Source organism: Rhinolophus sinicus, chromosome 7 (assembly GCF_057876585.1).
Source record: "Rhinolophus sinicus isolate RSI-liver-muscle chromosome 7, RSI-T2T, whole genome shotgun sequence".
Taxonomy (NCBI): domain Eukaryota; kingdom Metazoa; phylum Chordata; class Mammalia; order Chiroptera; family Rhinolophidae; genus Rhinolophus; species Rhinolophus sinicus.
The window spans coordinates 35,871,850-35,892,324 of NC_142507.1; the positions used below are offsets into that span (position 1 = coordinate 35,871,850).

The 20,475-nt window shown below is 35.7% G+C and overlaps 1 protein-coding gene across 2 annotated transcripts in view; it reads left to right on the forward strand.

Moving 5' to 3' along the window:
• The window catches only part of SNX7 (sorting nexin 7), a 498,765-nt gene that overhangs the window by 459,089 nt on the left and 19,201 nt on the right, over positions 1-20,475 (forward strand). For both annotated transcript variants that reach the window (XM_074318369.2, XM_019747064.3), the window contains exons 7-8: positions 1,740-1,826; positions 20,317-20,469. In XM_074318369.2, the coding sequence (XP_074174470.1) occupies positions 1,740-1,826; positions 20,317-20,469 (240 nt within the window). The remainder of the gene's footprint in view (positions 1-1,739; positions 1,827-20,316; positions 20,470-20,475) is intronic.

Consider the following 20,475-nt stretch of genomic DNA (forward strand, 5'->3'; position numbering starts at 1 on the left):
GTTCCTTGGCTGCATTCCATTGGTTTACTCCATTATTGATCTCCTCTCTGTGGCTGTTCAGAGATCTGATTTGTATCATTAAAAATAGTATATTATTTTTTCTTATTAGATGTGTTTTGCTCATTTTTATGTCAAGATGGAAATTATACAGTTTAAATCATGCATTGTTAAAGGTGTGGAAAAATTGTAATAGCAGTTAGAAAGAGTTATTTTTTAGGTCCTCATTTGATTGTGTTAATTTGTAGACACCTAGGGTATAATCAGTAGCATTTATGTTGCAGTTCTGGTTTTGTATTATATTGGAATGTTTTATTTAATGTGAGCTAAAATAATGAAAAGTATATGCCTTGACAAAATGATTACATTTGTATAATTTTTATTAGCTGTCCTCTGAAGCAACCTCTTTCCTAAAATATTTCTACCTATATGAAGCACAATACTTCACATTTATGAAAACAGACCTTAAATGAGACTAAATTGTAGTAAGTGTCATTTGGGTTAGAAGAGGGAAGGGGTTCCTGACATAAATGGCAAACATTGAAATAAACAGAAAAGAATTTGTGACAATCAGTTTAATTTTCTATTTATTTCTTTAAAAATGCTAGAAATGTTAATCTCTTTTGAATGTTTTAAGCATGGTTCCACAAACACAAAACTAGACTGAGTATTTTTCAGGATACTTTTTATCCTTAATGCCTTTCAGGTCTCACTCAAACACTATAGAGCCATCTTATGTGGCCTCTTTACCTAATTTGTGTCCACATTCTTCCCTTCCTCTGAAAATACCCCAAAGACCTGTATGTGATTAAGGCCCTTCTCTTGTATGTCCTGTACTTCCATTCCCCCTGGTTGAATTGTTTGCTTACCCAGACTAGTTTTATTTTTTCTTAGCCTGTTTAGGCAACTCGTGTTCATTATTACAATTTCATTGTTTAATTAATACTATGAAAACTAGTGAAAGATGATTACAGATAAAAAGAGTCCTTGTGCCCAGGAAGCCTAAGTAAAATGTCTTGTAAGAAAAGTGAATCACCAAAGGAAAGACTAGCAGACATTGTAAAAGATACAGATTAATTCTGCATTCAAATTCCTTCAGACGGGTGTATTAAGTTTACTAGCGACACTGAAACATGAAATCATGGTTATTCAAGAAAACAAGGTATAACTCCTGTCAGTCAAAGAAGAGACCGGATTTCTAATCAAAACCTTGGCTAATTGACTAATATTTATATATTTTAAGCTAAAATAAAATCTTAAGATGTGAATGCATACTTCAATTTTCTGATTCCCCACTGTATTTGACTGATGAACCATATTTTGGAGTCAGATAAAAGGGCTGCCAGTGATTGTAGAGTTTTTCGGGTGAGTGGCCCATGTGAACTCTTAACTGCAATTAGTTTATACCATAGTATATATTTTCAGTGTTCCCACTGATTTTTCATTTGTTTTGTCCTTTGCTCTTTTTGAAGAATGGTACATGCCTAGAGTACTCCATCAAAAATTGTAAATAAAATACTTAAACCAGTAAGATGTGCATTTGGAAAACTAATACTAAAGGATTTATGAAGAAAACACTCTTAAATATTTGCTTTCAGTTTAGCTTTTAGAGATTAAAAAGTATTTTTTAAGTCATTATGTCCCCAAGTGAATGATGACTTGGGTAAGAGATGCTATTTATATTCGGAAATGCATATTTTTGTTATACAAAGCTTATTAAATCTCTGTGTTTTAATATGAAGGGTGTTATGAAAAGAAGAGACCAAATACAAGCAGAACTGGATTCCAAAGTTGAAGCTTTGACCTATAAAAAGGGAGATAGTGATCTGGTAAGTTTTTAAGTTTCTTGGTATAATTATATAGAATTTGTTATCTAAAATATTTATTAGCAATGAAGAGCTCCATCACATGCTTGTTTTTAAGCATTCAGCAAAGGATAGTAAAATTTCTCCCCCAAATCTATTATACATTGAGAACCTAGCGAGTCTGCAAGCTTAACAATGATACTTTTCTGCCTTTCTGTCTTACGTTGTCTCTTACAATGAGTAAAATATGAAATTCATTTTTTTATTTTTTTTATTAGTGTTAGAAGAAGGTATGGGAAAGTACCTAGCATTGTTCTAGAAGGTTAGTAAGTACTCAGTATATAAATCCATCCACTCTTTTCTAGTTTTATAAGACATTTATACAAAATAAATTTGTGTTCCTATACATTTTTTCCTAGTTATTATAAAAACCTTTACAAAGTAGAAGTATCTTTGTTTTCAAGTTTAATTCTTTTCTTAAAATACTTTTTTATTTTTTTTAAAGGAGGGTGCAGCTCACAGTGACCCATGTGCGGATTGAACTGGCAACTTTGGTGTTATCAACACCATGCTCTAACCAACTGAGCTAACCGGCCACCCCTTAAAATACTTTTTTAATTGAAATTTTCAAATGTAAAACGAGGTCCAATGATTTAATGGACTCATATACCTGTCACTGGACTTCATTAGTTCCCAATATTTTGCCCAACTGTTTTCATCTCTTTTCTCACTTTTTTCCCCTGAAGTATTCTAAAGGGACACTCTTCTGTTCCAAGCATTATATTATTATTCCAGACATGATATTATCAACCACAGTATTTCAGTATTTATATTTTATTGTCTTTGCATATTTTCAGAATAATACTATCCGAATAGAATTAGTATTCTAATTTTAAAATTGACAAAGAGGCTTGGAAGGTGGAGTAACAGGGCCAAGTTCTACAGTTCTTGAAACAGAAGTGGGGCTGGGGGTAATGGTAGCACATGATCCCCAGAGATCATGCAGTATCTCAGACAGCAAGTATCAAATGGGAAAAATTGATTGTTGCTTAGTTAACTCTACTGAGTTCTCTATGAAAGAGACTTTCAAATGGGAAAGCCTTAATTTTTTTTGAAATTATTATTATTTAAAGATTTAGATTAGTATTGAATACACACATGGCAGGTGAGTAGGGGAGTCCCTGAAACTCCCATGTTATCACTAGTATTATAGTCCCCATCTGAATCTGACTTGGGACTCAGCCTACCTTTTCCCTGATTTAATTTTTTTTCCCTAGTTTAATTTTCTAGCACAAGATATGATTTCATTACGGTTTTTCTTTATATTATCTTTCCTTCTCTCCTTGTCTATAATCTAAGCACCTTCAGGGCAGGAAAGTTTTGTTTCCTGACATGTTCTCAGCCCCTAAAACAGTGCTTGGTACTTGGTGGTCACTCTATAAATATTTTGTGAATCAATGAATGAAAATCGCAATGACTGCTATGATTCATAAAAACCTACTGAAGGCTTGAAACAAGAAGTCTAAAAAATCAGCATGTAAAGCACTGAGATGTCACTAAAAAGTTACTGAATTAGCCTCTTCTTTCTTGACTGTGTTTATTTTTCTGACTCAAGTTCATTCTCCTGCATGGACTGTGGATGGGAAGTGATGGGCTGCTGGGGACAGAGTAGGAGAATAGAGTCTGGGAGAGAGAATAACAGAAAGTGTATAAGCAGTACAACTAATGCTCATGGGAAAATCATATTTGCTTTTACTGCAAAATAAGGAAAATAGAGAGGAAACCCAATATTAACTCTCTTCATTCAGTAAGCTGTGTGTGTGTGTGTGTGTGTGTGTGTGTGTGTGTGTGTGTGTGTGTGTTTAATTTAAAGAGTCAACTGGAAGGAACAAAAAAAGTGTGGGCACATGTACAGAAATTGTATCTTTTGAACTGTAGGATTTTTATTTGTTAAATAATTTTTAATGATATTGAAATTACTGATTACATAAAATTTTGCCCTTGAGTAAATACTAGAAAAAGTTAATTATTTTAAAGTTTTAGGAGAATGCTAAAGTGGCTTAAAAACCAAGCACCTGTTCAGAGTGGCTTATATTCATATTTTAAATGGAAAGGAAAAGTAGTTGGGATTATTCCAACCACAAAAACACAGGAAAAAATAGCTTGGACCCAAATATGGCTAGGCTTTCCCAACTTAACTAAAAAAAAAAAAAATTTTCTTTCATTTGACTTGCAAATATTTTGTCTTTTGCTCTATAAAAATTTCCTTGATACTCCATTATAGCCTAATGATCCATCTCTATTTATGATTCCATTTTTTGTGTGTGTCAGGTCCCCTACAAAGTATTTTTTACCTAGTTAGCTGCTATTTTGTAAGATTGGAGAAATTTGAAACTCCAATTATCTGCATTATATTCTGTAAGATACTTTTAATTAACTGATTTGAAACAGACATTACGTTAACAGAGACATTGCAAGTATTTTTTTGTTACCCCTCAAAACAGATTCTTCCTAAAATGTATAGGGACTAGTTTCATGATTTGTGAATGGTACCATTTACATTTTCAAGCAGTTTATTTGTTTACAGACCTCCTTTCAAAATCCCTATGTCTTACGATGGTATCTTTTGGAGAAACCTTCCTGGGTTACTCTCAAAATGAACCTGACATGATTGGTCACAGAACAATGGAAGGGAAGTTGCTTAGAAATTTTCAGGATAGGGTCACCATGGAAACGCGCCCTTGTGAGGTCCTTCTAAGGAGCCATCCTTTGCAGTCACCATGGCGACTCTTGCAGAGAACTGAATATAGCAATCTAGCCTGGTTGTTTACCATGGCAACTCTAGCAGGGCTCTTTGGAGACAACCCTGGGGCCATTTCTATGGAGACCTTCTGGGGCTGCCTTCATCAACTCACCTTTGGGTGGCATGCTATATGCAAACTCAGCAAGCAACTTGTAATGAAAAGGTCTTTGAAATGAAGCTCTCCCAAGAAGGGCAAAGACTAGGGTAGTTATAATTATAAGGTGGAAATATAGCAGTGATGTAACATTCCAGAGGTTATGTTGGATATCAGGTGAACTTTATGTGGGCTTCGTGTCATGCAAATACAAGGCTCTGGTCTTTTACCTTGCCTGTAACTTTGTATATGCTATAAATTGGCAGTAATGGCATTATTGTAGCTTTTTCTCATCACACAAATATGCCCACAAAAGTTATGTGTTTTCATGCAAACTGAAATATGTTTTAGAGTGAATTACTTGATTTATTACCTGGATGGTTATAAAAGTAGCTGCTTCTTAGAGTTTGTGGTTAGTACTTCTTGTCTCACAATAATAAAACTAATGGATTCAAAAAAACCTGAACTTAGTAGAGACTTTCAGAGTACTCATTTGAAGGTCAGTTTAGCTGTTCATTTAGAGTTTTGTCCTAGGCCTTGGAATTAGACCTAGGATCAAATCCAGCTCATTTGCTGGTTAAGTCTGTGACCTAGGACACATTTTTTAGTTTCTTTTAGTCTCATTTTATCATGTAATTTGGGAAAATTATTTAGTACCTTTCTAATAGGCTTGTTTAAGGATTAAATGATATAATGCAAAAAAATTATTTGGATCATACCGTGTTTCCCCGAAAATAAGATCTAACCAGATCATCAGCTCTAATGCATCTTTTGGAACAAAAATTAATAAAAAAAAAAACCCCAGTATTATATTATATTATACCCGGTCTTATATAAGACCGGGTATTATAATATGTTATATCATAATATAGTATGTAAGACCTGGTCTTATGTTATAGTAAAATGAGACCGGGTCTTATATTAATTTTTGCTCCAAAAGACACATTACAACTGGTTATCCAGCTAGGTCTTATATTCTGGGAAACATGGTAGTAAGCACTCAGTAGTTGTTAGCTGCTGTTATTTTGATGACTTTCTAGAAGTAATCTTTGCGATGAATCCTGTAAAATGACTAAGGAATTGTTCTTTGGGGAGGAGGGAGGGTTTTATATAGAGTAGATATGAAGAAAAGTAGTAAAAGCTCAAAGAGCATGCTAAACTCTTTAGGTTTAAGCCACGTTGATATATAGAGAGCAAGATACAGGGGAGATGAAGGATGTGCCTGTAAAAGATGACTGCAGTCACATAGGAAGGCAGCTTGTTTGTCAGGATGAGGAATACGGACTTTATTCTTTGGGCAGTGTGGGTCCAGTGAGAGCCTGAACTGAGGAGGTGCTAATGGAGTTGCAGAGGGAAGTAAATTGGAGAGACATGCTGGTGGAAGATAAACTCTGTAGCACTTAAGAAATGAGGGGGAGACAATGTTTCAAGTTGTTAGTAACTCTTTAACTTTTCTAGCTTGTAAGGAGGGCCTATAGTGGCTTTATAAACCGAACCATACTATACAACAGGAAGAAGAAAAATTGCATGTGTGCCACTTTATGTCATGGTGAGATGACATTTAATGTGCAGGTAGCTGTAAGGCTTGCGGCGAGATAATGAGGCTAAGAGAGTCAGGCGGGTTGAGAAACGTGAGTGCTTTATTCTGCGCTGCCGCTGCCGGACGAGGTTCACCGGTCCGCAGACGGGGCCGGTGAATTCGTGCCCAGAGCAGAGCGACGGAGGCATATATGCGATTTTGGGGTTGGGGGTTGGCTGAGTGAGGTGGCAAATGAGCAGGGACCCCAGCACAGACCGGGCGCGAGCGGCTGCCTCCGGCGTTGTTTATCGCACCAGCGGTCTGCTGCCTTTTCTGGGAAATGCCAGCGGCCCCAGTTTCTGTCATGCAAGGAGGGGTCTGACTTGGCAGAGGGGTATGACTTGGCTCCTGGCCGCTTTGACCATGCCCGCAGCTGACCTAACAGTAGTCAACAAAATCTTCCAACAAATGCTGAGTAGGTACCATATGAGAAACACTATTCCAAGCACTGGGGAGATAGCAGTCAAGAAAACAGGCCCTCTTAAGGCTAACATTCTAGTGGACAGAGACAAAAAGAAAGAATTAATTAAAATGTATAGTATAGTGTCATATAGTGGTAAGTGTGGGGAAGAGGGGGTGTTGGGGAACAGTGAAATTTAAAATTAGGATGTTAAGGAAGGTCTTACCAAGAAGGTGATTAAATAAACCTGGAAGAAGTAAGGTTTTAAACCACATGAATACCTGGGAGAAGAGCATTTCGGGCAGAGGGAACAGAAAGTGAAAGTATGCCAGCACCTTTCAGGACTGACAAGATCATTGTTGCTGGAATGGAATAAGCAAGCAGAAGAGTTGTGGGACATGAATTTTGAGAGGTAACCAGGGGTTAGATCTCGTAAAGCCTTATGAGGTTTGGTCTCAGTGAGACAGGAAGAGAACAGTTGACTGAGGAGTAAAATGATCAGACTTAAGTTATAAAACAATTCCTGTGCTTGGGAAAGACAAAAGGTGATGTATATGTGGGGTGTGCATGAGATGGGAGACCACCCAGCTCTTATAAAACTAGCTCTTATACTCCCATAATACGTAATAAGTAGGACCAGGTGGAAGCATTGTGAAATGGTCATATTCTGAGTATATTTTTAAGGTGGAGCTGTTTGCTATTTGGTGGGTTATAGATTGTGAGATGACCAGGGGGGTCAAGGATGATACTGAGGTTTTTGACAGAGCAACTGGAAGGTAAGAGTTGGAGTTCATTGAAAGAACAGGTTCAGTGGAGAAGAGAAGAAATCCGATTTGGACATACAAAGGTGAGGTGCCATCAGATACCCAAGTGGAGATATCGAATAGGAAGTAACATATGAAAAAACAGAGGTCAGGGAGGGATCCATCTAGAGATACATATTAGGGAGTCACTAGAAAATAGACAGTATTTCAAGCAATGAGATTTGTTGAGGTCACTAAAGGATGAGAAGAAAAGAGGTCCGATGACAGATGCTTGTCATATTCCCACATTAAAAATCAGAGAAGCATTTATAAAAACAGCTTGAAACAGAATGATGAGGTGTAGGTAATAAAATATTTCAAGAGAAAATGAGAGTTGTATTATGTGCTCCAATAAAGAAGATACTCAGTGATAGAAGCTGTCAAAGTAAAAGAATTTCTGACGGTGGAGATAAAAGTGTAACAATAACTGAGATTATGAGGAAAACTCAGATATTTGGAGGAACTTGTGGTTTTTGCAGTTTAGTTACAAGTTTTCAGAGTCAGAGCTTCTGTTTGAAAATGCTTATTCACTTCACCGCTTAACTGTAAGATAAATAAGGTTCATCTGTGGTGCTAAATAATGCTACATGTCAATTTTATTTTTATTTTTATTTTTGAATGGATGATTTATAGTTTTCCACCCAAAGCAGCATTCAAATATAAATGAATATGAATACATTTGACATTTAGCAATATGTGCACCGAATCTGAGAGTTGGATCTAGATATAATGCCGTAGCTGTTGAACAGTGTATTTATGTGAGCAAAAGAAAAAAGAAAAAAATGCATTTTCATAAGATCATTATAGTCTGCATTTACATATAGCCACATTCAGTAGATACAAACAGATACCAAATTTATTCAAGCTGGTCCTTGCTCTGTATGAGTTGCTATTTTTGAACCAGTATTTTACTCTTATCCTCAAATAGCATTTATTAATCCTTGAATATTCTAAGTGCTGTACAGAGCAGCACTGCCTTCTCTCTAAGCTTTAAAGAAAGATAATATTGGCATAGCTTTTTTGTAGTGGGGGCAGAGGTTTCCTGTACCTTTCTCAAATATTTGTTGTCTTACCTCTCTCCCCTGACCTTTTACAAATGTATTCCTTTCTATATGCCTCATTTCCCAATATCTGTTTTCCTCTCTCTGCTTCTTTTCTGTCTGTTTGCATCTATGTGTATGTCTTACACACACTCTCACAGATACATACATGTCCATATACACATTCTCACACAGCAGTGAAAGACATGACACTACCCAGTGTAAGGATAAGGGACTTTTTTCTTGTATTTTTCCTTTTGTGAGTTTATCCTAGGGGCATCCAGCAGACTTCTCACATCTCATTGGCCAGTCATGAAAAGTCCGTGAGCAAACCAGTTCCTTGGAGTGGGAATGTGAACATCCGGTTGACTTCGACCAGCCACAATATGCCCCCTGATTCAAATGCCTGAAAAAACTGGAGCTCTTTCAGGTCGTGAGAAGGAGAGTGGGGAATGGATTCTGGATAAACAACTCATTAATTTGTGCCACACATGCACAGTATAGCAGCATGTCGGAGTCCCATACACATAGCTGGATGGAACTTGAAATGGATGAATGAGTGATGCTGTAATCAAGCCTCTCCTCCCAGAGCAAAGTACCAGGCAGTGCCTAGAATTTCTGTGCCTCTAACCTTCACTGGAAGGCCTCTCATTCAGGGCATCATTGGTATGTGTGGCAGGAAAAACACATGCACTCCTATTTATAAGCTTGTAAAGGATAATAATGAATATTTGATTAATTAGCAAAAACATGATGTCTGCCCTATGAATAAGAGTCTGTTGAGTCTGGGATCCCTAGCTGGAGTTTCACCATGTTACTTTTTCCCTCTGTCATTTATTTGTATGCCCTAGTACCTCCAAGCTGAGCAGTCTCTGAAAATTATTTAATATAAGGTCGTAAACCCAATCTCAGAGTTGCATGTGATTTCAACCACAGCTTTGTGTGCCTTTGTTATTTTGGGCTAGTTACTTACATTCTCCTTGCTTTGGTTTCTTTAACTATAAAAGTTGTGGGTAGTACATTTCCTAGTGTAATTAAATCAACACATGAAAACAGCCCAGTGCCTAACCAGGGTTAGATTGCAAATATTTTTATAAACAATATTAGGAGAACTTCCTTTGAAGCATATATTGAAGCATATATTTGATCTGAAGCATATATTCTTCTAGATCAAAGTTTGGAAAGTGGTATCTTTAATCCTGCTTGTTAAACCTTCACATTGTTTAAAAAAAAAAAAAAGAGGCACCAATTAGCTCAACCTGAATAGTGACTGCCCCACTTGTCCCACCGAATCACTCCAGGCAATTGAACAGACACTTTAAAATGTATCTGAATTTATACAAACTTCAAAAAGTTGTGTTTGGACTCCATAGAATTATTTTACCCGACTTACACTTAGTATTATACCATTGGTCTATAGTGAGGGACATTTTAAGAAGGAGAGCCATGTATGCCTTTATGATAAGCATCAAGAGCACTGACTACAGTTATATTTTTTCTTTATGAGGACTCTGGAGAAAAGTTTCATTTATATCTCAGCACCAGCAATAGGATTTAATCTCTCCTGAGCCATTAGCTTGTTTTCAGTGTATAACACTTGGCTTTGATACCTGATGCTGTCCCACCATTTATCCCACTCTATATTAGTTACTAAATCGTTAAGAGCCACCATTCTGACCCACTTCTGCTTGCCAAATACGTTTTGTGTGTATCAACCTTACCCCTCGCTTTACATTTTTTTCCCTACTTTTATTTTCCCTTTGCACGAAAGTCTTTATCTACTTAATATCTTCGTACAGTAAAATTTTGGAAACCATCTTAAATCTAATAGGAAGTAAGAAACAAATTAATAAATAAGGTGAAGTATTCCAAATCATCTTAAAGATCAACACATTTTTTTTACAACATATTTGTGACCAAAAAAAAAAAATATATATGTTTTTAGTCATATGTCTTTTGGAATCCACAAACACCAGCATGTCTGTTGTGAACCCATACTTGAACTAACTCATGTTAACTGTTACCCAGAAAAGTAGTCAGGAGATATTTGAGGGTGAGGTGAAAAATTGTACTACTTCCAAGATTTTTGCCCATGAAATTTGCTTAGGGAAGTTATTGCATATTAAGGTTTACTGATTTGAAAAAAGAACACACAACCTTACAGTCTTGATGAATAAGGCCTGTGTGTATGCTGGTGGTGGGTGAGGGTAGAAGGAGAGAAAAGACAATGAAAGACTAGAAAAAGAGAGGCAGTGGAACATTGTCATAGATGATTTTCTAAAGAAAGATTGTAAGCTCTGTGTCTTTTTCTAGGAACATTTTTTCCCCCACTATCTTAACTGCAACAGAAAGAGTAACAGATGGATAAGTAAAAGGGTTGGTTTAAAATTCCAATCATTCCTTCTCAGGATTTAAGAAATTCTACGTATGGTGTCCTGTGGATTTGTGGTTTGGTTTGTGGAGTTCTGCCTACCATAGATCTAATAGTTTAAACAGATGTCCCATATAGGAACTCAAAATAGATTCAATTTCCTTTTAGTTTAGCCTTTTTGTTAAGAAGAAATATGTCCTGAGGGTCTCTCTTACATATCTCTTTCACTCCTAGTCCTGTCTGGGCACTCAATAAATATCTGCTTATGTTTAGAGCAATAACACTCTGGGAGTCTGAAGCCTGGACAGGGTTTTGATTCACTGTTACCCAACTTGCGACCTTAATCAGACATAAATTATTCTTTATCCACAAAGATGCAGAAATAATGCTTACTTGGGAAAAAAATTTTTTTGAAGATGAATTAATGTTTATAAATCTAAAGCTTGTGTAAAACTTTGGTAAGTTAGAGGAAAAAATTACAAAAGAATAATATATTAGGGAATATATAATGGTATCATAAAACATATTATTTAAAGTATGAATGGTCCAAATAGTACTTCTAAAAATAAAAAATTATATTTCCACAAAGAATAGAACCAGTAGTTTTTCTTCTAGCACAGTGCCATATCTCTAAATTAACTACATTTTGATTTAGTATATTTCTAGGCTTTGGAGAGGAAGCTTTTCCTGGGGAGTTGGAGAACCTGGGTTCTAGGAAGAATTCAACAACAACAACAACAAAAAAAGTCACTTAAACCCCAATAAGCCTTACCTTTTCTGGTTAGTAAAATTGGAAAAATAGTATTTAACTTGTAGTTGTATTGTGAGAATTAAATGAGGTAATATATGAGATATTGTTTGGTTAAGTACTGAATAAAATAAAAATATTTCATGACAGAAAATTGTATAGGATATGAAGGTCTGTAAAATAAATACATTTAGATTTGGCTTTGAAATCATTTTTATCCTCAGTACAACCTAATGGTAATATAGAATGTTTATTGCTTTTCTAAGGTCAGATTATGTTCTTCAGAAACAAAAGCTTATATCTAAAGGGTTAAAAGACCTTGAATTATTTTTTTTTTAATTGTGAGGAGATACATCATTCTTTTTAAAAAGGTTTGTATTAATAAGACTCATTGAAGCACCTAGAAAGAAATGAATCCTCTTCAGTCCAATGAGTATTTTCTGTGCCTCTATTGTGTAGAGGACTAAAAGGTGATTGCCACGTTTCCTAAAATGGGGCTGTTTAAATAACTGGCTTTCTGTTGCCTCCAATGTTAAAGGAAATCATGGTTATTTTTTTGAGGATGTTAATGGTGGTGGAGGTGCTGATTTGAAAGGTGATGTGTCAACGACATTTGTGCTATTTTATGACTCAGTTTGTCGTTTTTAGAAAATGCTTTGTGTTTTTCTGAACAAGTTACATTTGGATAACAAAATCGGCAGTGGTTTCAGCGAGAGAGGTTTCTATTTTTTAAGAAAAATGTTATTGTGAAGTATATAAAAAAGGTACTACCTAGTAATAACACATGTATGCCTGAGCAACATTGTATAATCAAGCATCTAATTTCTTCAGACACATCTTACCTCTCTCACAAATCAGAAAATAATATAATTTTATTGTTAAGAGCCCTCTTATTTCTCCCCTGCAATTTAATTAACACTTGTTAAGAAGAGGTAGCTTGTCAGATTAGAATTGAATTTTTGAATTTTCATTGTCTTCTGATGGAGTGGCAATCTGAATCTTTATATTATTTTCAAGAACTTTTCAAAATGATAATTTCCCAGCTTTTCTGATTATGAAGTGAAATTTTTAGCATTTGAATAAATAGATTGAATGGTTGATTTTATTCCATAAAAGGAAATAATAGAGAAGCCATTTTAAAAAGAAAACAATGAAGATATTTTTAAGTGAGAATAGCTATTATCCTCAAATTGTATTGGTTTGCTTAAAAATTTTGGTGATGTGTGTCTTTAGGGTTAGGTACAGACACATTTTAAGTTTCTATGGTAACTAAAAGTGTAAAGAAATAAACCTGGGAAAAGCAGTAGGGAAACAAGCCTAGATTCATTACTAGTATTTTCTTTTCTAAAATGATTCATTCATTCTACAGATATTTATCAAATTCCCACTTAGTGTAAACACTGGGATTATGTGGTTGAAACATAGACCATGGCCCTCACAGCAGAGCTTCTGTCCCAAGAGTAAAGTACACAGACATATGAATAAAATAATTGCTAGTTCTAATGAATGTTCTAAGGAAATGAACAGTGGACTGAGATAGAGAATAGCAAAAAAGAACCTACTTTTTACAAAAATGCTGTTCTGAGAAGGATTATCCAAAGAACTGGTATTTAAACTGAAATTTAAAGATAACTAACTAGAGGATTTAAAATAAAGAGAATTTTTCAAATACCTCACCATTTATTTAAGTCTTCTTTGATATCTCTCAATAAAGTTCAAAAATGTTTTCCCAAAAGGTCTTCTATATCTTTTGATAAATTTATTTCTAAGTACCTCATTTTTTTATTTGTACTTATCATAAATTATAAATTTAAAAAATGTATTTTCTTACTTTTTTTGGCTAGAGTGCAGAAATGCAACTCACTTCAGAATATTTTTCTTGTATCCAGCAGTCTTCTAAATTATTTTTAATAATTTTTGGACTCTTTGGGATTTACCCTGTATGAAATTCTATCATGGGTGTATATTGATAGTTTTGTCTCATTTATTTAATCACTGTACTTTATATTTCTTTTTCCATATCTTATTGAATTGAGCTGGCTAAAAAATGCATTGTAATGGTATTAGTGATGGACGTCTTGGTATTATTCCTGATTCTAAAGTAAATGCTTTCAAGATTTTTCCATTAGTAATAATATTTGCTAGTGTGTGTGTGTGTGTGTGTGTGTGTGTGTGTGTGTAATATTGTATTTTAAATCAGGTTAAGGCAATCCTTATCTACTTCAATGTGATCAGAGTTTGATTCATAAGTGAGTGTTGAATTTTACTGTGTGGTTTTCTATATCTACTAATAAAATTGTAGGATTTGTCTCCATTATGCACTTAATGTGGTGATTTACACTGAGAATTTTTTTATTTTAACCATCTTTGGATCCCTGGGGGTAAAATCAACGTAGTCCTAGCTGGATTTAGCTTGCTCAGTTTTTTTAGTGCTTTTTTAAAAATCCATATTTCTGAAGAAGAATGATTTGTTATCATGTTGTACACTCCAAACGAACACAATTTTATTTGTCAAATACACCTCAATAAAACTGGAGGCAGTGGGGGAGAATGATTTGTAATTACCATTGCTTGTACCCAAAATGTCAGTTTTGGGATCAAGGTCATGCTAGCCTCATAAATTTCTACACGCTAGACTAATTTGTGTGAGATTGCCATTATTTGTTATGTAGAAATAATCTCTTCCTGTAATGCATTACGATCAGACCCTTATAAGCTGATTAGATATTATGGGCTAGGTCATGATATTGGAGAGACTCTAAATGTTAATTGTGCTGCCCGCTTGGCCTTAGTGCTGTACTTGTAAATAGAGATGGTCATGGGGTGAGGAGAAGGGGCACGTACTTGTCACCAGTTCTAGATTATAATATCAGGGATAAATGATGAAGGATGGGTGATTAGTCAGCAAAGATGGTTCTTTCTTAGAGAGGTAAGCGAAATTCCCCCTAGACTGCTGTTTAGCAGCGATACATTGAAAAAAGTTTGACTGATATTTCTTCTATCATCCTGGCAGCTATTCCTGCAGAAATAGATTGGGAGAAGCTGCTTTCTCAATCTGTAATTTTTATAAATGATGCTTTGACAAAACTGTTGGTAATCATGGCAATTAACTCCTCTAGAATTATCATGCCAAGTTTATTAATTATTTATTAAATATATAGTTCAGTAGTCAAGCAAATTTACTTCTAACACATATTTTTACGTTGTGTGTGGTTTATAAACAGTTTTACCAAATGCACTTAATTTCTTTGATATAGGAAAGTTGGAATACATACCCCAGTAGTCTGAAACCCATCAGTGGCCCATGTAAGCTCAAAAGCTTTTTAAGGTCTCCCATTTTAAATTTTCATGTGAATATCACTACTCCATAATATATTTGTGTTTATGTTAACTTAAAAATATTTTTATTTGGTCTTTGTGAAATATCTGTAACAAGTAATGCCATGTTTATTCCTGACCTTGGTCATCGTTAGGCTATCACTCAGTATTAATGTAGATATAAGAATCCCAATTTTAGAGACATACATTAAGCCATTCCATATTGGCCTCATCATGAAATTATATTATAATTGAGAGGACATCCTGATGTTGAATAAAGATTTTCCTCCATAAAATCAGTATGCAAAAAATTGAATGAGAAAAGAAGGAAAATATTTCACTTGGGGGCTCTGTGCCTAGCCTGATTGTTGGCGCACAGTGAGTGCTCAACAAATAGTTGTTAAGTGACCTAATATGTTTTCTAAAAACTAATCATTAATGTCTGAGATATAAGAAAAACTAAAGGCCTACGAGAATGTTTGGAAATATAGTGGGTCTTCTTAAGTTGCTGGACAGGATTGTTAGTTACCAGAAGTGTACTCTACCTTCAGAGTCAGGGGAATAATGTCAATTTGCATTTTTTATTTTAGGATTTTATCATTCCATAATTAGCAAGATACTGATATTTCTTGGATTAGAGTAGAATAATTTATTGAGGTAACATAGCACCCCAGTTCCTTAAAATGTGGAGGTAATTCCTGGGCCTTTTGATCCTGCCCATGTAATTTGGACAAGGGCCTGTTGGAATGGCCTTGCATAGACTTTCTGGCCTGGACATTGTCCAGTCCGGCCACCATTACTCTCAGTCCCAGTTGGAATTTGGGGGAGCTCTATCCTGTGGCTGTTGTTCCTTTCTTATGCAGGGCCTCAATAAGATTTCCTAACATACAGCAAGTGAGTAGGAAGATTCCATCAGAACATTTCTGAGACCCTGACAATGACCTTTCATAATTACTTTCGAGTACCACTCTAACCGTAACATGTGCTGACTGCTTAAGTCCCAGGCACTTTGCCCAACACATTGTTCAAGACAATTCTAAGAAGTAGATTCTTTTTTTTTCCTCATCATTTTATAGATGAGGCAGCTGCAGCCATCAAGGAACTGAGCTTTTCTAAATCACACAATGTGGGACTTGAGAGCCCAGGCTCTAGGTCGCTGACTTCTATACAAAGCGTGCCAAAAAAATGTGTACGCATTTTAAGAAAGGTAAAAACTGTATTAAAATTGTAATACTCAAAATACACCAATAAAAAAAGATGACTACAAGTCATATGTACACATTTTTTGGCACCTCCTGGTATGCGTCTGGTTACAAAATTTTTAAAGTTCAGGAGATAAAAACAATTTATTAACACCGTCAGGCCACTGTCATTTTATTGGAACAAATGTTTTAATAGTTTTCACATGAGCCACATCACTATTTTTTTGTTCTAGAGGGAATTCTAAGGCAATTTAAGCATAGTTAAAATATGAGGTTAAAAGCCTGGATAATGAAGAACAGTCTCATCCAAAAGTTCAGACCGGCACAGCAACTACTCTGAGAGGCAAAGACCTTCTCTGGGTAGTTGGCTTATAGTTTTACTTCTCTTTCTCAGATAAATAGCTCTGATTTTTCATTATTTAAAATGCTCGGCTGCGCTTATATGTTAATTGGTGTGGCCGTGTGACCTCCCCACTTGCCCAATTACTATGGCATTACTATGGCAAAGTCACTTTGGAAGTTTCGCATCTTAAGGGTAATCCAGACTCCTGTTGACCTCCAAAAACTGTTTGATACCCTGTATGCCTCTGAGTAGTTTTGAATGTTTACATAGAAGTACATGACCCTGCAAGACTATTGCTGTTCCCTTCAGGCTTTCATTCCTTTTCTCACCCTACCACACCTGTTCTTCCAGGTAACTTTATCAGCGATACACACTTTTCTCCCAATGCCCATAATCAGTTACCAAACTCTACTGATTCTGCCTCCCAGCATTTTAATCTCCCTCTTCTCAGTACCTGGCATCAGGAAGCTGACTGTTACTACTGCATCCGCCCCCCTTCCGTAAGCTCCTTCAGTGATTCCGTTTGTCTTCTATGAAAATCCAAACACCTGCATGGAAACCCCTTCAGGACCTGGCAACTTCCCTCTCTCCCCCCTCATCTTTTGCTGTTCCCCTACTCTTACACTAGGTGTCAGCCTTAATGAACCACCTGTAATTTTTCAGAAACTTCAATGTAAGCATGGTTCTAGGACTGCACACCTGCTATCTGCTTTACATGAAATGCCCTTCACATTTTCTTTATCCAGTAGCTTTTTTATTTCTTCCTTTCAGCATGAGCCCTTGAGGGCAAGGCCATTTCTTTACCCTCCATCATAGTTCCTAACACAGACTAGATGGCTGCTGAGTGAATGCTGCTGGATGAGTGAGTGGAAATGAACCTAACCCTCTTTATCATTTTCCATTGTTGTCTCCATAGTTCCAATGCAAATTAACTGGTTCACTTCCTTCCCCTCCTCCTTCTTTTCTCTTTTAAGCATTTCTACATATCTCTGACTCAGGAATCTATCCAAAATAGAGCTCTGCCCTGGTCAAAAACTTTCCCAGGCTTACCATTTTCTGCAGAATCCATTTCCTGCTCAACATCATTTACACTCTCTAGTGGTCAATCTTTATTCAGCCTATCCAGCTGCATTTCCCCTGTTCCTCCTTACCCTTGGGACCATTCTTTGGTCACACTGCATAGCATACCATCTTGGTCACACTGCACACTGGCCATACTGGTCACATACCATCTCTGTGGTTTTGTTTATGCCATGCCCTCATCCATGTGCTCCCTTGCCCCAATCCCTGTCTACTGAACTGACAGTCAAAGCGTCCCCTACCCCAGTCAGAATTAGTCCTCCATGGTGATTGTGGTGGTAGTGATATATAACTTTCTATACCACTTGCATTTCTTCCTCCAGTATAATATAGATCACATTCTGGTTTGTGTTACAGCCTTTGCTTTTGGTTTTATTTTTGCATATCCTAACAAGTTACAAACTCCTTGAGGTAAGAGCTGAATCAGTTCAACCTGAGAGCCACAGGCCAGCTAGCTTGGTGCTGCTCAGTCAGTGTGGACAGAGCATATGTTTGACTCAGGCAGACCTTGGTTTGAATCTCTATTATGCCACAAAAAGCTGTGTGACTTCTTTCATTTCTTTCTCCCAGTTTCCCAGATTGTAAAAGGAAGATAATAATACCAAATTTGCAACATTATTATGCAGATTGAATAAAATAATGTATCTGAAGTGTTTAGCTTAATGCAGTGGCCCATTGCAGAAATGCAACAAATGGTCATTGTTATTAGTATTGTGTCAGGTACTATACTCCTAGTAGGGACTCACTACTGGAGAAGGCTACTGTTTTGTTGGCCTGAGCTCTTAGTATTAATGGTCTTCATTTAGTTGTGTGGATAGTTCCTAGCTGTATATAACTGAAACTAGAAGTTACCCATTAGCCTTGCTTTTAAATATAAATCTTTTTTTAATAGCTTATGATCTTTTATTACTTATTCTGGTATTATAACATTTTAGTGGGAAAAAAGAAGTTGCTTCTTCTTCAATGTTTCCACCAACAGAGGGCCAAATAGCTTCCAGTATTTGTGAAAATTATTATGCAAGCATTAATCCTTTTTAACTTGCTACTCCCATGCTATTTTTGCAGTAGAGAACATGGAGAATTCTATGTAGAGAGAATTTCCTGGTTTTAGAGTTACAGACACCGCTGTGTAGTTGTAGTTGGATGACACCATGTGAATGCATAATTCCTTGTACCAAAAAAACTTGCTAAAATTGAAGTGAACTATGGGAAAGGACATCGACTAATAGTATGCTTTTGTAAATTGTTAGGAAAGATATAGTCCAGATCACTCTTAATTTGAATTAGGTGTTTTGTGTTTATTATCAATTAGAATTTCTTAGAATTAAATTATGGGAAGATGATTCAGTGTGGGGAAATATCTAATATCTCTTTTCTCATTTTCCAACTAAGATAATGATAAAATGACCAAAGAAAGAAAAACATACTCAGATATAACTGCAAAAAAATGTTAAGAATTGATCATACTTAAAGGATTTGCATCATCTTCCACACTGGTGAAAATAGAGTAAGAAATAGCACTAAAAATTGACTTAAGACGTAGACCCTGGCTGAGAAATGTCATAGTTCCAGAGACCAAAATACTAGCGGTGGATAGGGAATCAGTTTTAGTTTTACTAACTGATAGTAATGATTATGTGATGGTAGTTGTGGTGGTGGTGGTGATGGTGGTGGTGATGGTGGTGGTAGTGATATATAATACTTAGTAGGCAAATTGTCAGGCACAAATCAATTACTGTTATTATCTCATGTGATTTTTATAAAAATCCCTGTGTGATAAGTATTGTTATTTTTATATCCATTTTACAGATGAAGAAACTAGGGCTTCAACAGGTACTTTTTTGCCCAATGTCACATAGCTTGTAAAGACAGAAGTGGGAGTTAAACTGGGGTTAGTCTAATTTATCATCAGTCTTCCTAATTCTAGTACTGTGCTGATAAGGCTACGAAACTTCTTTCTCTCCTAGAAAAATACTTAATAAATATATGCTGAATATAAATAAATTTAAGTGTCTGTAAAATATGTATAACTATGTAAAGATTTATATAAATATATATATGCCAAATATAAAACAGTAGATTGATGGATTATATGCTCAAAGGTTGGTAGGGGAGGTGGGGAGGAGGTATAAATTGTCACACTAAGCTTCTTGCATGGCACATGGAATAGGTGTCAGGCATCTTGAGATATAAACCTGCCTCTGTCACCAGCTATCTGAGTGAAATTTGGTGAATTGATTCCTTTGGCCTTCAGATTGGACTACATAATCCTTATAGAAATTGTAACATGCCAGTTAATGTAGCAATCTGCTAAAAACAAATGAAAAATGAGGACCAGGAATGCGAAGCTAAAGTGAATGAAGCCATATCTTTGAACATAAACAATTTCACCACAGACAGTAGTGGTAATGAGAGTGTTAGTGCACAAGGATTTTGAGATAACTTATAGTTCAATTTCCTTCATTTTATAAATAGTGAAAATGAAGCCCAAACTTTGATAGAGTTGGCCAGAGTCAATGGTAATTGGTGGCAGACCTTAGAACTCTACTCAACATCTCTGACTGAATCCAGTGTTCTTCTTACTTTAACTAGTTTGTACACACAGTAAATACTGATGACTTTTCAAAACAATTATTCTTAAACTGTTTTGATATAATGTTCAGCTTAGATTCAGTGATTTCACTTACTGACAAAAATACATAAATCTTTCTCTCTCTTTGTTATGTAATTCAGCTTACAGAAGAGATTGGAAAACTTGAAGATAAAGTGGAATGTGCTAATAATGCCCTGAAAGCAGATTGGGAAAGATGGAAACAAAATATGCAAAATGATATCAAGTCAGCATTTACAGATATGGCTGAGGAGAATATCCACTATTATGAACAGGTAATT